The sequence below is a fragment of the Rhododendron vialii genome, chromosome 3a, assembly GCF_030253575.1.
Source record: "Rhododendron vialii isolate Sample 1 chromosome 3a, ASM3025357v1".
In the NCBI taxonomy this organism is placed as follows: Eukaryota; Viridiplantae; Streptophyta; class Magnoliopsida; order Ericales; family Ericaceae; genus Rhododendron; species Rhododendron vialii.
In genome coordinates this window covers 10,299,952-10,318,255 of record NC_080559.1, presented here as the reverse complement: position 1 = coordinate 10,318,255, position 18,304 = coordinate 10,299,952, and the positions used below count along the sequence as shown (strand labels likewise).

The window sequence follows — 18,304 nt, the reverse complement described above, 5'->3', positions numbered from 1 at the left end:
GTTCAAATAACCAAGATACTTCTTCCGTCCCACTTTGTTGTGTCCTTATTTCTTTTTGAAAAGTTCCAAAATGATGTGTTTGTTTCAAAATTTTATAATTTTAGATGTTCATATTACCATTTTACCCCTCATTTCTCCCTCCCAAATTCAAATTTTGAACTTGATTTGAAAAGAAAATGGACCAAATTAGATTTGTCTCTATTCTCTCAATGACATAACAAGGAAAGTGGACAAAAAGTCATAAGTTATAAAGGTATAAAATGATAAAATTGATACAAAGTTAATGTAACTATAATCTTTTTTTAAATTACGTGAAAGTCAAAATAGGTGCAACAAATTGGGACAGAGAGAGTAGATTATAGAGAAACCCACAACCGGAGGAGGGAACCCCAAATCCCGCCTGAAAGGTTTCAAATGAGAGAGATGCTAAGTGCACAACCCCTCATATACGTGGGTCCCACACACATTTAACATGTGGGACCCACGTGTATGTAAAAGATTGTATTTGGTGTTGTGTTCGAATGATTGTGCACTTGGCATTTTTGTTCGAACAATCTCTGAACACGATTTGCTTAACCAGAGTGGTGTCGTTCCCGTTGTCAACGTAACAACATTGTGGGATTAGGGGAAAATTGGTGTAAGCAAAAAAAAAGGAAAACAAAAGGCAAAACTCCAAAGTGTTCTATTCATAGAGAGTTGGTAGTATAACAAATGTGACTATCACGCATCGTTCTCAAATTATGAATCCGAGCCGTTCAAAAATATATTTGACGGTTCGAATGTGCCGATCGGATACCACATGGGATATACCCACCCGACACCAAAAAAATTTCTCTCAAAACATGCATATAGTACATTAGTACTTGGAACATCTAATAGTCACTTCTGAGACACAACATAAAGCTACTGTGGCCTTCTCCCAGTTCAGGGCACTACAGAAAGCATGTGTAGTGTATCCAAATTCATAAAAACAAAACCAGTAAACATAAAAACCTCCCTTAATAAATAAATAAAAAAACTAAGCATGTCTTCTTTTCATCACCACCTCCTAACGAAACGACGAACAATCTTCGAATAGTAATCCCAATTAGGATCAGACTCGGTTATTGTTGCCTGTCCGATTGGGTGCTCTTTTACATAGGAAGGAACATCAGCAGCTTCAGCTAGGCCATCGAGGAACAGCCGCAACTCCCCGTTCGAACCTAGTACCAAAATTTAGAAGGATCATAGTCGTCTTGTTGATACGATAACACCTAAAATAAATATATTCAGTTGAAAAAAAAAAGAGTTGTTTTACGGGCAATCTCACCTAAAACCGCATCGTTTTCCATGTCAAATTTGTATGACTCAGGGAAAATTGCTGTGTTAGGCTGCAACAATAGGAAAACAAAGTACAATATTTCTTGAATTGGTTTAACGTCATTTGATGTATTAGTCCGCAGAAATTCGAAAAAAAAAAATGGAAAAACAAAAGCCAAAGGCTTAGCATATATCAGACTTTATTTGAAGTTAGAAATACGGGCATAAACGTAGGTTGTTGGGACACTTAAGTTGTTAAAAAAAACTTGATAAAAAAAAAAAAAAAAGTTGTTAAAAAAACGAAAAATGAAATACGGGCATGAAGCAGTAACAAGATTACAGGATTGAGCAGGGCCTTGTAGGGAGCATCATCAATCAACAATGTGTTCGATGAAGAGTATTGCCCGCGACGCCATGGCAGAGCGGGGTCCTCCCACAGTTTCTTCAGCTCCTTTAGGAATATGGGTTTGTCTTTCCTCTCCAAGCTCTTGAACCCTGAATCAGTGCACCTCTCTTTGTCCTAGAAAAAAATGAAAATCGTAGTTTAGAAACTAAACCAGTTATGGGATTAGCTTAATTAGTTTTTTTTGTTGTTGAATAAGTTTAGATTCTGAACCCTTCCAAATGAATTAAACATACCCATACAAATAGCAGCTTGTCTTTGAGCCCTGTTTTTATAGTGCTCAAAATAGTGTCTATGCTCCTTCTATTGATCGACCGGGCAAAGGGAAACGTAAAAAACGCGTTAGAAAGAAATCAGGACATAAGCAAACCAACAACAAAATTAAAAGATGGAGTACTATTTAAGGACAAGGTTCTGTCTGGTTCCGAAAGGAACTAGACTGTATAGTTAGCCCGCTATAGGGTAGCATCGATGATTCAAATTTGTCCATTTTATAGGATCCGTCGAGAACACCATCAACACAGACATGGGTTGATTGGACACTGGTCGGAATGTGTTTTGAATAAGAAGGGTGTATTCTTGGTATCATATTTGCTTTGCGTTATCGCAACACAAGTGAGATCCAAAAATGCTTGTGACCGGGACGGACTAGCTGGGGTTGGCGGGAATTAATCACCCCTGAATTTTTAAAATTTACATATAATAAAATTGATTATGAATAAAATGGAAATTTGATCCTTGAATCAACTAATTCTACCTTGTTTCTTAAAAAATTCTCCTGTTTAAAATCAATGGGAATGTTGATTTTATACTCCTAAAATCAACAGAACAGGATGATTTTATAGCATTTATATAATACAAGGAAAGAAAGAATATAAAACAATGGAAATGTTGATTGAAATATATCTCGCTCTGTTCAGACCTCCTGGATGAAGATTCTGGCTCCGTCACCGGGTCCACTGTACACCATTGTTTTTTTTTACATGAAATTTATTTGATAGACCCGTATATCCTACAACTGGCAAAATGAACGCTATAATCCATCTTTAGGACCAGATAGAAGCATGTAATTTCATGTTTTGAGAATACTTACTCCCTTCCAGAAGACCATATTCCCACTTCAAATCTTTCAAAACAGAATTCCAGAAATTCGCTACAGAAAGGCCTAGTGAACACTGTAACATATTATTGAGAGAGAGAGAGAGAGAGAGAGAGAGGGAGAATTAAATACAAAGATAAAAGAAGGCAGTAACAATTAACAAAGTACACAGAAAAAAACCCTCAAAAAAGAGAGAAAAACGTTCACCTAGATAGGGTCCAGAGATCACATCAGGAGGAGGATAATCTTGAACGTTGATATTGCGATCAAAACGAAACACCCGATGAACCAGCAACCCATTTAGGTCCAGAACAATAAGTTTCTTTCTCGAAACAAGTTTCAGCTTCTCGAGTGGAAGGACAAAATCATCATTTCCAGCTTCTTCTACATCCCTGTTTCTGCTATTTTCATGAACAGCAGCAGCTTTCAGCTTCAGACTTGTCGGGTTTCCCGCAGCCATAGTTTTTTAGTAGGAACCGGGAATCCTGTAGCGCATGGGTATTATTATCAGACCAACAGTTCAGAAATGGTTCGTGTTGTTGGAATTCACCCATGTGGGTGATGGTGATAGCTGGCCAAAGTCAAGGATTGGATGGACTTGGTAGCTATTGGAGATCTTCTGATATCTCACGCATTGGCAGAGCATTGAATGCTCTTGGAGTGTTCCTCTGATTTCTCCCTATAAATACATATTGTATTTGAGAGGTTGAGGTGTGGGTTGAGCTAATGAGAGTTTGAGAGGGTGAGGTCCTGAGAGGGGGAGCCGATTGTGGCTTTCCCCGGTGAGATTTTTTCAAGTTTTGTATATGTTGTGAGTATATATATCAAATGAAGTTTCTCCTTTGAAATCTGTGTGTTTGGTGTGGGTGTGTGTGAGTTTATGGGCAAACCTGGGGCACAACAATTGGTATCAGAGCTCAGAAGAGCAGAAATTGAAGTGCTCTGTCGAAATTTGCCCAAAAGGAAAGTTGGTCGAATCCAAATTTTGATCACACCAATGCGAAGCTCTTGTCGATAGGAGTTCAACGGTGCGAACGGTGCGGAGAACAGACAACCGAGGTGCACACGTGGGTTACCGGAGCAGAGCCTGGCGTGCTCTGCATTCTTTCCGCAGGACTGGAATGTCGGCAGAGCAGGTGCGGAAGAAAGATGAATTATTAAAGTTGGAAAGAGAATTTATCCGGTGTGGCAGGCACCTGTGGAGGGTATGTGCAACAGTACAGGTGAATAGTACCGTACGCGGGAATAGTGTCGTATTGGTGAATAGTGCTATACGGGTGAATAGTACTATTCTAATACTCGGCTGAAATTGCACTGGAGGTCCCTGGAGTTTCACAGATTTATGTTTGAGTCTCTGGAGTTGCAAAAAGTTGCAGTTCAACCCCTGGACATGTTTTTGGACCGTTCCTGATCCAACTCTGCACTCCATTTTTCACGTGGAGCCTCCTAAGCTGGTGTGATTGCTTAGAGGAGCAGGAATCAGGCGTTTGGAGGTTGATCGGGTTGTGAAGAGGCTGGTTACAGCAAAGTGATCTGTTCCGGACTACCCATGGGGTCGTGATCTGCCGCAGTGAGCAATGACACATTCTTTCGAGCATGTATCTCGGTTTGGGGGTGCTGGAGAGCTCGACTGGTTAATGACAGACCTTTAACGAGCGATAGATCGGTTAACCAACGGAGATCGAGGGCTACTGAGAAAAGCCAGGAATGGAACAAGGATGGACCAATGGCAGGAGGAGACCCGAAAGAGATGACAGGAGTGCAGGAAGAGGTGGACAATGTTGGAGGAGCTACCCACCAAGGACGATTGATGGTGCAAACTTATAGTGATCGTTGGATGATCGGGGCTATCAGTCACGAAAAAGTTAATCGAGCAAGGGGACACTCGGTTCGGCAGTATATCCCAGTGTGTGGGATGTTGGAATGTCTGACATTGGTAGTGACACTGGCGCTACTAGGGTGACATATTGCGGAGATGATTGACGGTGATCAGAGGCAGTCTGGATTAAAGGTGGCAAATGACCGGGTTTGAACGGGTTCAAATGGGTCGTGGGTCAAATAGTAAATGGGTTGAAATGGGTCAGGTCGAATATGGGTCAAGTCAAACCCAAACCCGTTCGACCTGACCCGTTTTCCTCTCCTTTTTTTTTTCCCCTCGACACGATTCCTTATCCGTGATATCTTTTTTTACTTCTTTTCTTTTTTCAAAAAATTATGAGTTTCGATAAAAAAAATTTACTTTTTCGATTCCTCTCGACGAGACGAATCAATAAATTACAAAAATTTGAAGCAAAATTAACAAATTCGAAAATCTTATTTGCGGACTATTCCGTAAAGAAAGTTTTACTGAGACCAATCGCACATGTTTAAAGTATTTTTGGATAGTCCGGATTGAAAATCAATTATGACCAGTTATAATTGAAAACGAATTTCAGCCATTGATTGCGCAAATAGATGACTAAGATTGCACCATATACCTAACCCGACCTATTTTACTTGGCACAAACCAAAATTAGCTTTCCTAAGTAACCTAATTTTCCTATGTGTCGTCCCCCACCGTCTTTAAGTAATAGACGACACTTAGCTGGAGGGCGTTAACCTAATTTTCCTATGTGTCCAAAGTATTTTACTTTTTTAGTTTTTCTCATCAATACGAATCAATAAGTCACAAAAGTTTACGCAAAACTAACAAATATGAAAAAATTTAAATGAAGACAAAAAAAAAAAAAGTTTTCTTGGTTGTTTTCTCTCAATTCTTACAAGATCAGGGTAATTCTTACGAGATCAGGGTATAATTTTTACATCGTATCTTCTAGAAGCGGCAAATGGGCGGGTCAATCAATTGTGTGGAACTCCAAGGTAGTTATCACACAACGCGATGTATATTTACTAAATATTATTTAGTGTGCGCCAAAAAGTTTTATTGATTTTGAATTATTCTTTTTTTTTCACAAAAAAGAAGTTATTCATCAGGCCTTCATAATTAGGAGGTAATTAAATGGCGTTGTGTATGTGTATGATAATTCGTTGTCTCCTCCTCACTCGACTGAAGAAGTAGAAAAGCCAAAATCTAGATTTCCCATTTTCCATAGTTAAAGAACTTTTCGTTACGCTTGTATTACGGGCTCTGGGTCTTTAGTTTGAGTTCATATTGAACCCGTTTTCAACCTATTTTTAACCCACCTAAACCCATATAAATATGGGTAGATTGGGTTCAACCCACATGAACCCATTATATAATATGGGCAGATTGGGTTATAAGTGGACGGATTTGGGCGGGTTAAAAAATATGGGTTGGGATTGCCACCTCTAGTCTGGATCAATCCGGAAAGACCTATCATCCGGACATGCAGTTTTTGATTCGGGCTGCAGGAGGAGCTGATCAGATGGCGATTTCTGGTCTAAGGGATGAGGGGCAACCTATACAGGCTTGTGGGAGTGCAACGGCAGATGGAGTTGATGTCAGGCACAGTCAAGTAGTGCGGGTGGATGTTGACAATGAACGGAGGAAACAACAGTTTTTGATTCCGGCTGCAGGAGGAGCTGATCGGATGGCGATTTCCGGTCTAATAGATGAGGGGCAACCTATACAGGCTTGTGGGAGTGCAACGGCAGATGGAGTTGATGTCGGGCACAGTCAAGTAGTGCGGGTGGATGTTGACAATGAACGGAGGAAACAACAGTTGCGGACGCACACGGAATAGGCTTGGGAGTACGAGGAGTCGCGACCTGAGACGTACTGATGTGTGTGCTTGGAAACAAATCTGGTGGCGTGCGGAATGCTGGCCAGCAACGACGACAACAACAGCTTGCGGGATTGTTCATTGGTGCTTCAGACTAAGGATTGAGATGGATATGAGTTGAAGCTTCACTGGATCTCATCCTTTGTGGATTTTGTGACTGGATCCTCTCCAGGATATGCGGTCACATGAGGTGGAGAGATGGAGTCACGGTTTTGCGTCCTGTGACTGGGGCACAAACATTTTTGGTTTGTCGGACGTGGTTATTGGCATCTAGAGGAGTGATGCGGGCACTCAAGCAGCAGAGGAGCACAATTTAAATGGACTCTGTTGCGGAATACTTGCAAACATTTTGAATTCTAGCAAAATAACCTAAGGGTTGAAGGAGAATGGTTTTTAAGGAGGTCGAGTCCTCACTATTCTTTCTTAGGAATTCATAATGGTTGACGGCAAGTGGGTCATCCGAGTTTAGATGTGGAGGCATTCCGAAGAGACAAGCAGGGATGTTGAGTTAGTTGAGCTCCGTGGGGTTCTGCTGGAGATCAGCCAGGTGCACAGGCTGAATGCAGACATTGTTTCTGAGGGATGCGGACATTGTTCTCGTGGATGACGGACCAGGAGCATCTGGTTTTGGATGCGGGCACTTCGGTCAGGGGGTGCGGCATATCGGCAGCTATGTCGGTATGGGCCACAGAGATCTAGCAGGTGATCAAAGACGTCCCGGATTCGCGAGTTATGTATCTTGGTTTAGAGGTATGGCGTAGCTCTGTGGTGGATGCAATGTGTCAACAGAGAAAGAAGTCAACCTCTACCTTGGTGGTGTGTGAGACCATTTGGTGAATGGAGCCTCTGGTGTGAGCAAAGGGAAGCTGTGTTGGTGCTCCAATACACGGAATATGCTAGAGTGGCGGTATTGCAGCCGAACAGAGCTGCGAGTTTAGCCTCAGAAGATTTAGTTAAGCAAGGAGCCATTCAGTCGGGAATGGGTACTCCAATGTAAGGGTGCTGGAAGCTAGATTTGGAGTGACAAAGGCGCTTGCTAGAGAAACTGAACGAATTTGACGATTACCCCACATTGGGTGAAGGGGTGATTGTTGGAATTCACCCAAGTGGGTGATGGTGATAGCTGGCCAAAGTCAAGGATTGGATAGACTTGGCAGCTATTGGAGATCTTCTGATATCTCACGCATGGGAAGAGCATTGAATGCTATTGGAATGTTCCCCTGATTTCTCCCTATAAATATATGTTGTATTTGAGAGGTTGAGGTGTAGGTTGAGCTAATGAGAGTCTGAGAGGGTAAGGTCCTGAGAGAGGGAACCGATTGTGGCTTTCCTCGGTGAGGTTATTTCAAGTTTTGTATACGTTGTGAGTATATATATAAAATAGAGTTTTTCCTTTGAAATCTGTGTTTGGTGTGTATGTGTGAGTGTATGGACAAACCTGGGCCACAACAAATGTGCTTATAACCAAAAAGTTGGGTGCAGAGATTGCCAACCTTTGGAATTCTGCATTAAACTGGTTGTCTGCCTGCATTGAACTAATTAATTCTATTGATTGTGATTCATGAGTGGGAAATGGACCGGTTGGTTTGATGCTTCGTTTGGGGAGGTTCTTCCTAGGAAATTGGTGGGGTATTTTATTATTGTGGCTTGCTATGTTACATGCCTTGTAGCCTTGTAGGTGTAGCGGGTGCGGGCAAGTGTTCAAGCGTCAACGTCATCTAAAACTTTGATCGATAACATATCCAAATTTCGTGTTATATTTTATAGGAGGGTTCTCTTGAACAGTGTAGAATAGCCTGAACACGTGCGCGTCACGTTTCCAGAATAGGAGTACCATAGGGGGATTAACAATGTACGCCGATCAAGAAGATGACGTGGACGGTAGAATCAATGACAAGGATGCCATCAAAGAAAAGAGAACTAATCTCAATATGCCGAGTAAGCGTGACTTGGCAATACAGAGGAACAAAGGGACTGACGTGGAAAGCACAACAAGCTGACCCTACTATGTGACAATTGAATGTAGGACCCTTAGTGATACTAAAGCATCAAGGAATGAATGAGACAACAACCAATACACGTGGGATGGAAGACCAACATTTCCAGGTTCCAAAAGTCGGCTGGGGTATTGACCCTAGGTTTCGTTTGTTTCGATGTAAATTATTTTATAATATAAAATATTTTTTAAATAACAAATTTTAAACATGTATTTTTCAAGATTTGGTTGATTCATGAAAAATATTTTTCAAAATAATGATAGACGACTGGTTTAGAAATATTTTAATCAATTAAGCTCTCTCTCCCCTCCTCTCTCTCATTTTGGATCTAGGCTTTGTTTGGTTGGTTGTAAAATATTTTACATGAAAAATAAGTTTTACATATATTCACGAAATTGGCGTGTGCATGAAGGGAAGAGAGATAGAGATTATTAACGGGGAATGAGGGAAATGAGAATCTGGTTCAAAAAAAAAGAGGAATGAGAAGTGGTCGTGGAATGGAAGGACCATGCCTAGACGAAAATTGGAAAACAACTTAATGGTTTTTTGAGGTAAATCATTTTATCGCCGAGGGTGTAAAAGATTTTTCCCAAAAAATCATATTTTGGCAATTTCAACACCAAAACACCGGAAATTTTGTAAAATATTTTTACATTCAAACAAACAAAACCCCTTATAAAATCGAAGTTAAAGAAGAGGTTGATGAAACTAATGTTAGGAATAGACAGACCTCTTGGTGGATTTATGCCCAGTCATGAATGTCCGGAGAAGAATAAGAAGCCAAGCTTACGAGGAGTGCTTATATAATTGTAATAAATTTATAAGAACTCAGATTTGATTTGGTTGGGAGTATCGATTTGATCAGGCTTATAAAATTGTAATATAGTTACCACAGGAGGATTAAAAATTGTAAATTGTTCCGATTTGGTTCAAATGCATAGAGATCCCAAGTGTTCTATTCATATCGAGAGTTGGTAGTATAATTTCATTTATCAATAACTAAAAATCTTAGCTCTGCTTCTGAAATCTCCATGAATCATGACCATACATCTTTTCTGGCATCCTTATCATTTTTTTGAGGAAGGATAGAAGAATAATTCCACACACCAATTTACCTAGGCAATTGCTAACTAGGTAAGTGGTGGAGGTGTAACACTCTGAAAATTCGAAGACATTAAAAAAATTGAAAAGAGATTTCTAATTAGTTTTTCATTTTGAAGCATTTAAAATTTCTAAAGTCTTGTCAATTCCAATCAAATCACAATGTATCGACCTTAAAGTATTTTGCCAAATTCTCTTACAGTACAATATTAAAATAATTAGTTTTAAGTTACAGAGCAACTAAGAGTGTAACCAGAGTTCGATAATATCTTCTTTGGTCGGCGTCAAAACCTTCTTCGCGTATGGCCCTTTTGCTCTATCTTCAATATATACCTGGCGTTCAAGTTACCAGGGCAACATAGTACCGTGAGCGATGACGCTCAGTAGCCAAAACTCACCCAAAATCTATAACTTACACACAACAAGAAAAAGAGTGCAATACAGATAACGGCGCTTGATTTCGTTACTATCCTTCACTTATATGAAAGTCTAGGATCTCCACCACGAGATCCATCCTACCCTCAACCTCAAGCGTAAGGCAACCCAGTGTAACTCAAACTACTCATTGCTGTGTCTCACTGATATCTACCAAATTATTTACTCGGATCTACAGTCGACGCAACCACGCAAGGAAGAAACCAAATCTGTTCTTGCAGCCAATCACCACTGTGCCCTACCTAGGGTTACGTTTCTCAAACAACCTGGGCCCCTATTAATTAGCACCCATTAACACAAGACTGGGCCCCTGTTAGCACCTATCTTAGCACAAGATTGGACTCCTGTTAGCACCAATCTTAACACAAGACTAGGCCCCTGTTAGCATCCATCTTAAAATCATAACTCAATCACTTTTCGATTTATCCTCTACTTATCAGCGTCTACGTGATCCTCTAATCGCATTCCACCTCGGGTTCTAATGTCCATTCTAGATTTTCGAAATCATGCATGTCCACAGTTGACAGGAATTAAGCAAAACGACAAAATAAATTATGCTTCACAAGGATTAATAGCCACGTTCACGTATCATATATTCACAAGCAATCACTTGATCATAGTATCTAACATAATACCAACAATCTTAAGCTAACGATACCATTAATCGGGATAACAGAAAATAAAACAATGAATAGCCGATAAAATATTTTGTTCCTTCTCTTAGTGGTTACCTATGCCTGCCCTCGGACACTTTCAATAGGCACACATAGCAATAGCCACCGAACCTAGGGTATCTGTTTCATCACGTTAACTAGGTCCAGTTAAGAACATGCATAGCACATAAAATGACACTAGGTAATACTACAGCTTACTCAACAAAACTCTATACATCCTTTTTGCGGCATAGATAGCTGTTTGGTATGTTACTACGTAAACGACATGATTTTACGAAGTTTATCCAACTTCATGTTTTCCGCTTAGTCGGATACAATCTTTCGAATAAATTATGCTTCATAAAGATCGATACCCAAATTTCCCATTTTAATCAGGAGCTACCACGTAATCACTATAACCAAAATAATACTAATAGGTTTGAACTAATAATTTCCTTTATCATGCTCAGCCCGGTCAACTTCTTTATTAAGTTTGAATAGCTTAATCATATATCACTTGTCAAATCTCCAACACTGAACACATTTATCACACTATATACATAGGGAGGTAAGTTTTAACTACCTTTCGTCCGGCGAAACGGGGTTTGGAGAGATTTTGGCGGCGGTTCGGAGCGGCAGCAGAACTCGGTGCTGACGGTGCTACGGCTGTGGTGACCCGGGATGGAAGGAGGAGAAGGTGGTCAGGTGGTGGCTGCTCCGGTTGGTGAGAAAGATGAGCGGCGGCTGGAGGGTGGAGAATGGAGGAGTGGTGGCCCGGTGGAGGTGATGGCGGCAGATGGTGGTGGGAGCTGATCGATCGGTGATGGACGGTTGGAGGTGACCCGGCTCCGCCTCTCACCTCTCACGCTCTCTCCCTCTCTCTCTCTCTCACTCCTCTGCCGCACAGTGTGTGTGGGCTGGTGTTGATAAAAAGAAGAAACGAAAGAAAGAAGAGTAACATAGGGAGGAGTATATATCTCTTGGGTCGCAGGTTGAATACTTTAGTTTGCGAGTCAAAGGAAGGCTTCTTGGGTGGTTGTCGGCTTCTTATTGGTTAGAGAAAAGGAGGTGACAAAAATGGTTAAACATGGGGAAGTTAGATGGAAGATGTTTAAAAGGGTATTATGTTTGCTTCAGTTAGTTTAGGATTGTTAGGGAAATTGGATGGGTAATTCGGTGGAACAAATGGGTGGAAAAAGGCCACGTATGAGGAAACAATGTGGCTGGGACAAAGTAGTTTTTGGTTAGGAAAGATTATCTAGTGCAACCAAAGTACACACACAAGGAAAATTATTCGCCGGGCACGCGCGCACACAATCAATTACGGAATAAAATTTTGTGTGACAGCATAAAAAAAAAATCGTATAACTAACAAGCAAAAAAAATATATTTGCAAATAAATTGTTACTCAAAAACTTGGACCGTTACAAAAAATCTGAGCTCCGCTCCTAAAATCTCCGTGAATCTTGACCATATACATCTTTTCTGGCATCCTTATCATTTTTTAGAGGAAGGATATTAGAGTAGCTTCGCACACCAATTTACTTAGGCAATTGCTAACTAAGTAAGTGGTGGAAGACCCTTATTCACAAGCACACAACAATCTAAACTCTCAATGTTGGCAGCAGCCAGACAACCAACAAGGGGGAAAGCATGTTTTTTTTTTTTTAGGGAGGCATCCTTATCATTTTCATACATCTTGATCTTCTGTCAAACCCAACCTTTAATTGAAAACATAATTATAGTACTGATCTTCAAAGATTACTTGGAAGTGATGGAACATCCAAGAGTCAATTCTAAGACATATAGTAACATAAAACCACTGTGGCATTTCTCTCAGTTCAGGGCACTCCAGAAAACATGTGTACCCAAATTTCATAAGTAAAAACTAAAACTAGTTTACATAAAAATTCTCCATTGATAAAAAAATAAAAATAAACTAAGCATGTCTTCTTTTCATCACCACCTCCTAACGAAAGCGACGAACAATCTTCGAATAGTAATCCCAATTGGGATCAGACTCGGTTATTGCAGGCTGTCCGATTCGGTGCTCTTTTACGTAGGAAGGAACATCAGCAGCTTCAGCCAGGCCGTCGAGGAACAGCCGCAACTCCCCTTTCGAACCTAGTACCATCATAGTCGTCTTATTGATACGATAACGCGTAAAACAAATTATATTTAGTTGAAAAAAAGAGTTGATTTACGGTCAATCTCACCTAAAACCGCGTCGTTTTCCATGTCAAATTTGTATGACTCAGGGAAAACTGCTGTGTTAGGCTGCAATAATAGGAAAACAAAGAACTACAGTATATTTCTTGAATTGGTTTTAACGTCATTTGATATCGCAAAATTGACATGTTGAAGTTTAGGATTTACGGGATTGAGCAGCGCCTTGTAGGGATCATCGTCGATCAACAATGTGTTCGACGAAGAGTATTGCCCGCGATGCCATGGCAGAGTAGGGTCCTCCCACAGTTTCTTCAGCTCCTTAAGGAATATAGGTTTGTCTTTCCTCTCCAAGCTCTCGAACCCCGAATCACTGCATTTCTTCTGATCCTGAAAAGGGACAAACCGAGTACGTTTTTCTGAACTTGTTAACTCGGAGAGGTTTGGTCAAGTGAGTATGAGTCGTACGACAAAATAAATAAGTGTGTTTTGTTTGGATCTCACGGAGGCCAAACATTTCAAACTTTGGAATCACTGAAGGGTTTGCCCGGTCTTTAACTTCAGGTCCCCAGAATTAATCGAGATATTAGTGACATGATACTATATTTTTGTCGAACTAATACTGAGAGGTCGAAAAATAACACTTCACTGTCCATGGTATAAGGTACTGTATTACATGTCCGAAGTATGTTCAAAAATACAACATTTGTGGTCTCCATACTCCAATCCCAATTCTTTCAGAAGAACAAACAAATGGAGCAATTGGGTAAGTAAATGGAAGATTTGTTTTTCGGACTTCTAGGGCTTTTCAAGTAGAGTTACGTGATAGTGAAGACTCAATACAATGTCTTTTTACATAATGACATTATTCCGATGTTTTTTAGATACGTCAACGTAAATTTTAAACTGAACCACGTAAATCTTCTTGTGTTCTATGTGTTAATTGGAAGGCACAACTTCTTTACAAAATATGATACATATAAACAATGCATACCCATACAAATAGCAGCTTGTCTTTCAATCCTCTATTGATAGTGCTCAAACCTTCATTCATGTACCATCTGTGGATTTAAAGAGCAGGGGTACAGGTCAAAAGGGACACACGTTACATTAATAATTGCAAATGGGAAGGAAAAAATGGAAGCTATATCAAATTAGGCTTACTCCCTTGCAGAAGACCATATTCCCACGTCGAATCTTTCGAAACAGAATTTCAGAAACTCATTGCAGAAAGGCCTATTGAACACTGCACATTTACAAAGGGAAAGAGAGAGTTGAGAATTTTTATAATGTCACATTGCAAAATGTACCGGAAAAATAAATTGACAATTAATCGAGAAAAATAAATAAATAAAGAGGTATGCTCAATAAAATAGTAGTAATAAAATAAAAAGTCCATATATACTCTAACAAGTTGGACCCTCATAATGTGGGCCCCCACCCTCTTGTTCTATAAAATATTAAGGTTTAATGTTTTATTCTGTATCTGTAGCCTGTAGGCAAGGAGAGCAGATGAGGTTCTTCCGAATTTTTTCGTTTAGTTTCTAGCAATTTCCACTGACTAGCTTTCTTTTTAAGAGCATGAATTCCCCCTTTCTGTCTACATACTCCATCTGTCCTGATTTGTTTGTCCCATTTTTTACTTTTTAAGAGCGTTTGATCTTTTAAAAAATTGTCTATAATTTTCAATTCGTAATATTTTTAATATGCAATATGGATCTTGTTTGGTAAATCTCAATTAGTTTTATCATACAAAATCTTTAAAATCATTAAAAAAAACATTATAAAATGTAAGATAAGTATATTTTTAAAAGATACGAATTTCGACAATTGGACAAACAAATTGAAATGGAGAGAGTACAACACGAAGTTCGACAGTGTGACGAGACATAGTTACCACGATTAATCTGGTTTATAAATTATAATTCCGAGTATGTGTAGTAGTGGAAATGAACGTAGTAGAATTCGATCACCTTGAAAACTTCCAGCAATCCCATCGGGACGACGATAGTATTCAGCGTTAGTCTTTTGATCGCGCCGGTGCAGGCGGTGCACCAGGACCCCACCCAGACCAAGAACGAGGAGTTTCTTTCTCGGACCTAGGTTTAGCTTCTCCAACGAAAACCCTAAACCTAAATCGGTTCCTGATTCTTCTTTCTCATCATCATCGTTATCGTCGTCATCGCTGCTATGGTAATGAACTACAGATTTGGCTTTCAAGTTTGGGAGCTTTCCAGACATATTGACAGCTATATTGTTATTTTTTGGAGCAAAAGGGAGAGTTGTGTTGATGAGAAGCTTGTAAAAAGAGTTGAATTGAAATGGTTTATAAAGGAAATGAAGAGGTTGTCAACTTTTAGACTTCTGGACTAATAATAACCCAACTTTAATTACTGTATTTGGCTGAAATGTGGTTAAGGTTTGAGAAATGAATCGTTTGGTATACTTGGGCAGTTTCGTTTTCTATAATTCGGTGGGTACCGACGACGAATGCTCTGATGGTGTATAGATTGGTGTGTGGGGCCTACTTTGCGGTCTTGAACAAATGATTCGAACTGCTCATTAATTTTAAAATAATTGTTTGAATGGTAGTATTTAAAAAAAATTAATTCAATCGGATAACTAGAACTACTTGATGCAATTATCCTAGTTTTCTAAAAAATTCACTTCACAGCTCAGGATTCTGAATTCTGGATAAATAATTGAAATATCAGATCAAGCATTTGTAGTTACTCGGTCGACTTGATTTCTTCACTAGCCCACTCAAAGTTTATTTTAAAATTAATGAACGATTCGGATCATTTTTGTGGGGATGATGCATTTGTCGTCTGTACCCATTGTCACGCTCTTTGGCTTGTATGCTTCGTCTGTGAGTTGGATCTGTCCTTGACCGGTTTTATTGGGATTGGAGTCTGAATTATTTGAGCTTATCCAGTAGTAGTAACAATTTGGGGACTAAGATCAGCACGCATTGAAAAAGAGTATTGGGAATCTGGAGAATCGAGACAAAATTCAATGATCATGCACGCATTGAAATACTAGAGTTTTAAATTGAAGAGTTGTGTACACAAATTTGGGTAGGGGAAACAGACGGTTTTTGGTATTTTTACGTTGTAAACGGAGGCTTGAGAGACTTGTGACCCAAGAACAACAGAATTTATAACTCAAAATACGGGACCATCTCGGCCCTATAACAACTAGGGAAACGATACTATCACGACACAATTACGATAAGTTACACAACAATCTTAGATGACTCTAGTTGAGCCCCACGACTAAAACAATAAAATATCTTTACATCTCTTCAACCCCGCCAAAAAAATTCTTTCCATATTGGGTTTCCACCACCCATTGCGGATCCCGCCGTGTATTTTTTTCTGTGATCTGAACCGTTCATCTTGTAGGGTCTGCATAGTCATACATTCACACAAAAAAAAAATCATATTTATCAGATATCGATAGATATATTAAAAATTAAATCTTAGTTTATAAAATAGACGGCTATGGATAGTTTAACTTTAAACTTATCTACCGTCGATTTTTTAAATCAAGCTTCAAATTTTTATATACCTATCCATGTCCAATAAAGCTGATTTTTTTGTGAAGATTTGCTACTTTGCGAGATGAACGGTTCAGATTTCTATAATATATGCACGGTGAGACCCACAATTGATGGTGTTGAAAAACTGTTGTGCAAAATGTTGCGCGTGGTGTTAACTTCTTATTATATTCATAGACCTCCTGTATAGGGAAATTTTTAGGTTGGCCCTAAAAATTAGGTTCGGATCTAATTTAGTCTCGTATAATTATTTACATTTTTTATTCCAACCATGCCCCTGCCTTCCTCAAGCGCATCAGCGCGCAAAGAGTTAGAGAGCATTTAGTATAGGAAAATTATCCAGTGCTCCATGAGCATTAGTGCACTATTAATTAAAATATTGTTTAAATTTTAAAAAGTCATATCTTTTGTTGTAAATATTCATTTTTTAAAAAAATTACATTTTTGGAACCTACTCGACGATATCTACTGAACAAGATCCATATTGAATATAAAATTATGTAAGATTAAAAAAATACCCTTCGCTATGAGAATTGTTTTTATGAGCATTGTCCCTATGAAAATTGTCTATGAGAACTGTTTTTATGAGAACTGTCTATGAGAATTTTCTGAATATGAGAATTATGTCTATGAGAACTGTATATCTAGTGCTCCATAAGCATTAGTGCACCATTAAAACATTGTTTAAATTTCAAAAAGTCATATCTTATGTTGTAGATATAACCTACTCGACGATATCTACTGAACAAGATCCATATTGAATATGAAATTATGTAAGATTAAAAAAATACCCTTTGCTATGAGAATTGTTTTTATGAGAATTGATGATCGTGTCGTTTCCGTACCAAAAATAATTAATAAAACAGAATAATTACTACTACCTGAAAGATAGCAGCAAGAATTCCGAGTATTGTCCTCAGGGATTACGAAGGCTAAATTGTAGTTGTTTTAATTAATTTCTAACTTAATTCAGAAAAAGGGATTTGATTGTTCGATTTCGAAAATATTTACAACTGAATAAAAATAAGCAATAAAAAGTGAAAGTTTATGAGAGAAAAGATCTAGGGTTTCGAATCCACTCGACCCGTTGTAACAATTTCTATACGATGGTAAAAGTCTAATATTCGAATCAATTTAGATATCGTTAGGGTTTGCGGGCCCTCACGGTATCGCCAAAAGATTTCTATGAATCACCGAATAGCATGGGGTATCGCCGCCTAGCACGAACTGTCTTACTTGTACGATCTGTCTCTATGGCACGGATCGTCTAATAGCACGACGCGTCTTACGGAGCATAACCTATCTTACCAAGCTATCACAGAATAATTAAGAACTGTTGTATGAACGTGTATAAAAATCTAGAAAATTATACACAAGATTTGATAGAGAAAATTAATGGGAAAATTTCAAAAAAGCCCCTGAACTTTCTGACAACTTGCAAAAAAACATCTGAACTTTCACTATTAACAAAAAAACACCTAAACTTAGCATTCCGTTAGCAATTAAACCCCTGCCGTCCAATTCCGTCAATTTTTAACGGAAGGTGTTAACTTTTTATTTTTTTACTTTTTACATTCAAAAATTACTTTTAACTCTTTCTTTTTTTATTGGTAAATAAAATATGCAATTAAGTTCTTTTTTTTCTTATTATTTATCGAAAATTACTTTAACCCTATTTTTTATTTTCAAATTTTACCTTCCCCCCCCCCCCCATTTTTCTTATTAGAATCGATTCCACACCACCAATTAACCCCACAACCAACCGCCAAAGCCTTAGCCACAATTTCAGAAATTCAAAAGTTCTTTTAACCTCCTCTTTGTAACCTTTTCTTTTTTTTACTACTTTTAC

At 38.9% G+C, this 18,304-nt stretch overlaps 1 protein-coding gene across 1 annotated transcript; it reads right to left on the bottom strand.

Moving 5' to 3' along the window:
• Positions 1–829: 829 nt before the first annotated feature.
• LOC131321101 (uncharacterized) lies at positions 830–15,137 on the bottom strand. Its single transcript, XM_058352114.1, has 6 exons — positions 14,870–15,137; positions 14,061–14,142; positions 1,939–2,005; positions 1,640–1,819; positions 1,310–1,370; positions 830–1,202 (listed from the first exon to the last, which is right to left on the bottom strand). Exons 1-6 carry the CDS (start codon positions 15,135–15,137, stop codon positions 1,039–1,041), a joined length of 822 nt encoding a protein of 273 aa, XP_058208097.1. The 3' UTR covers positions 830–1,038.
• Positions 15,138–18,304: the final 3,167 nt, after the last annotated feature.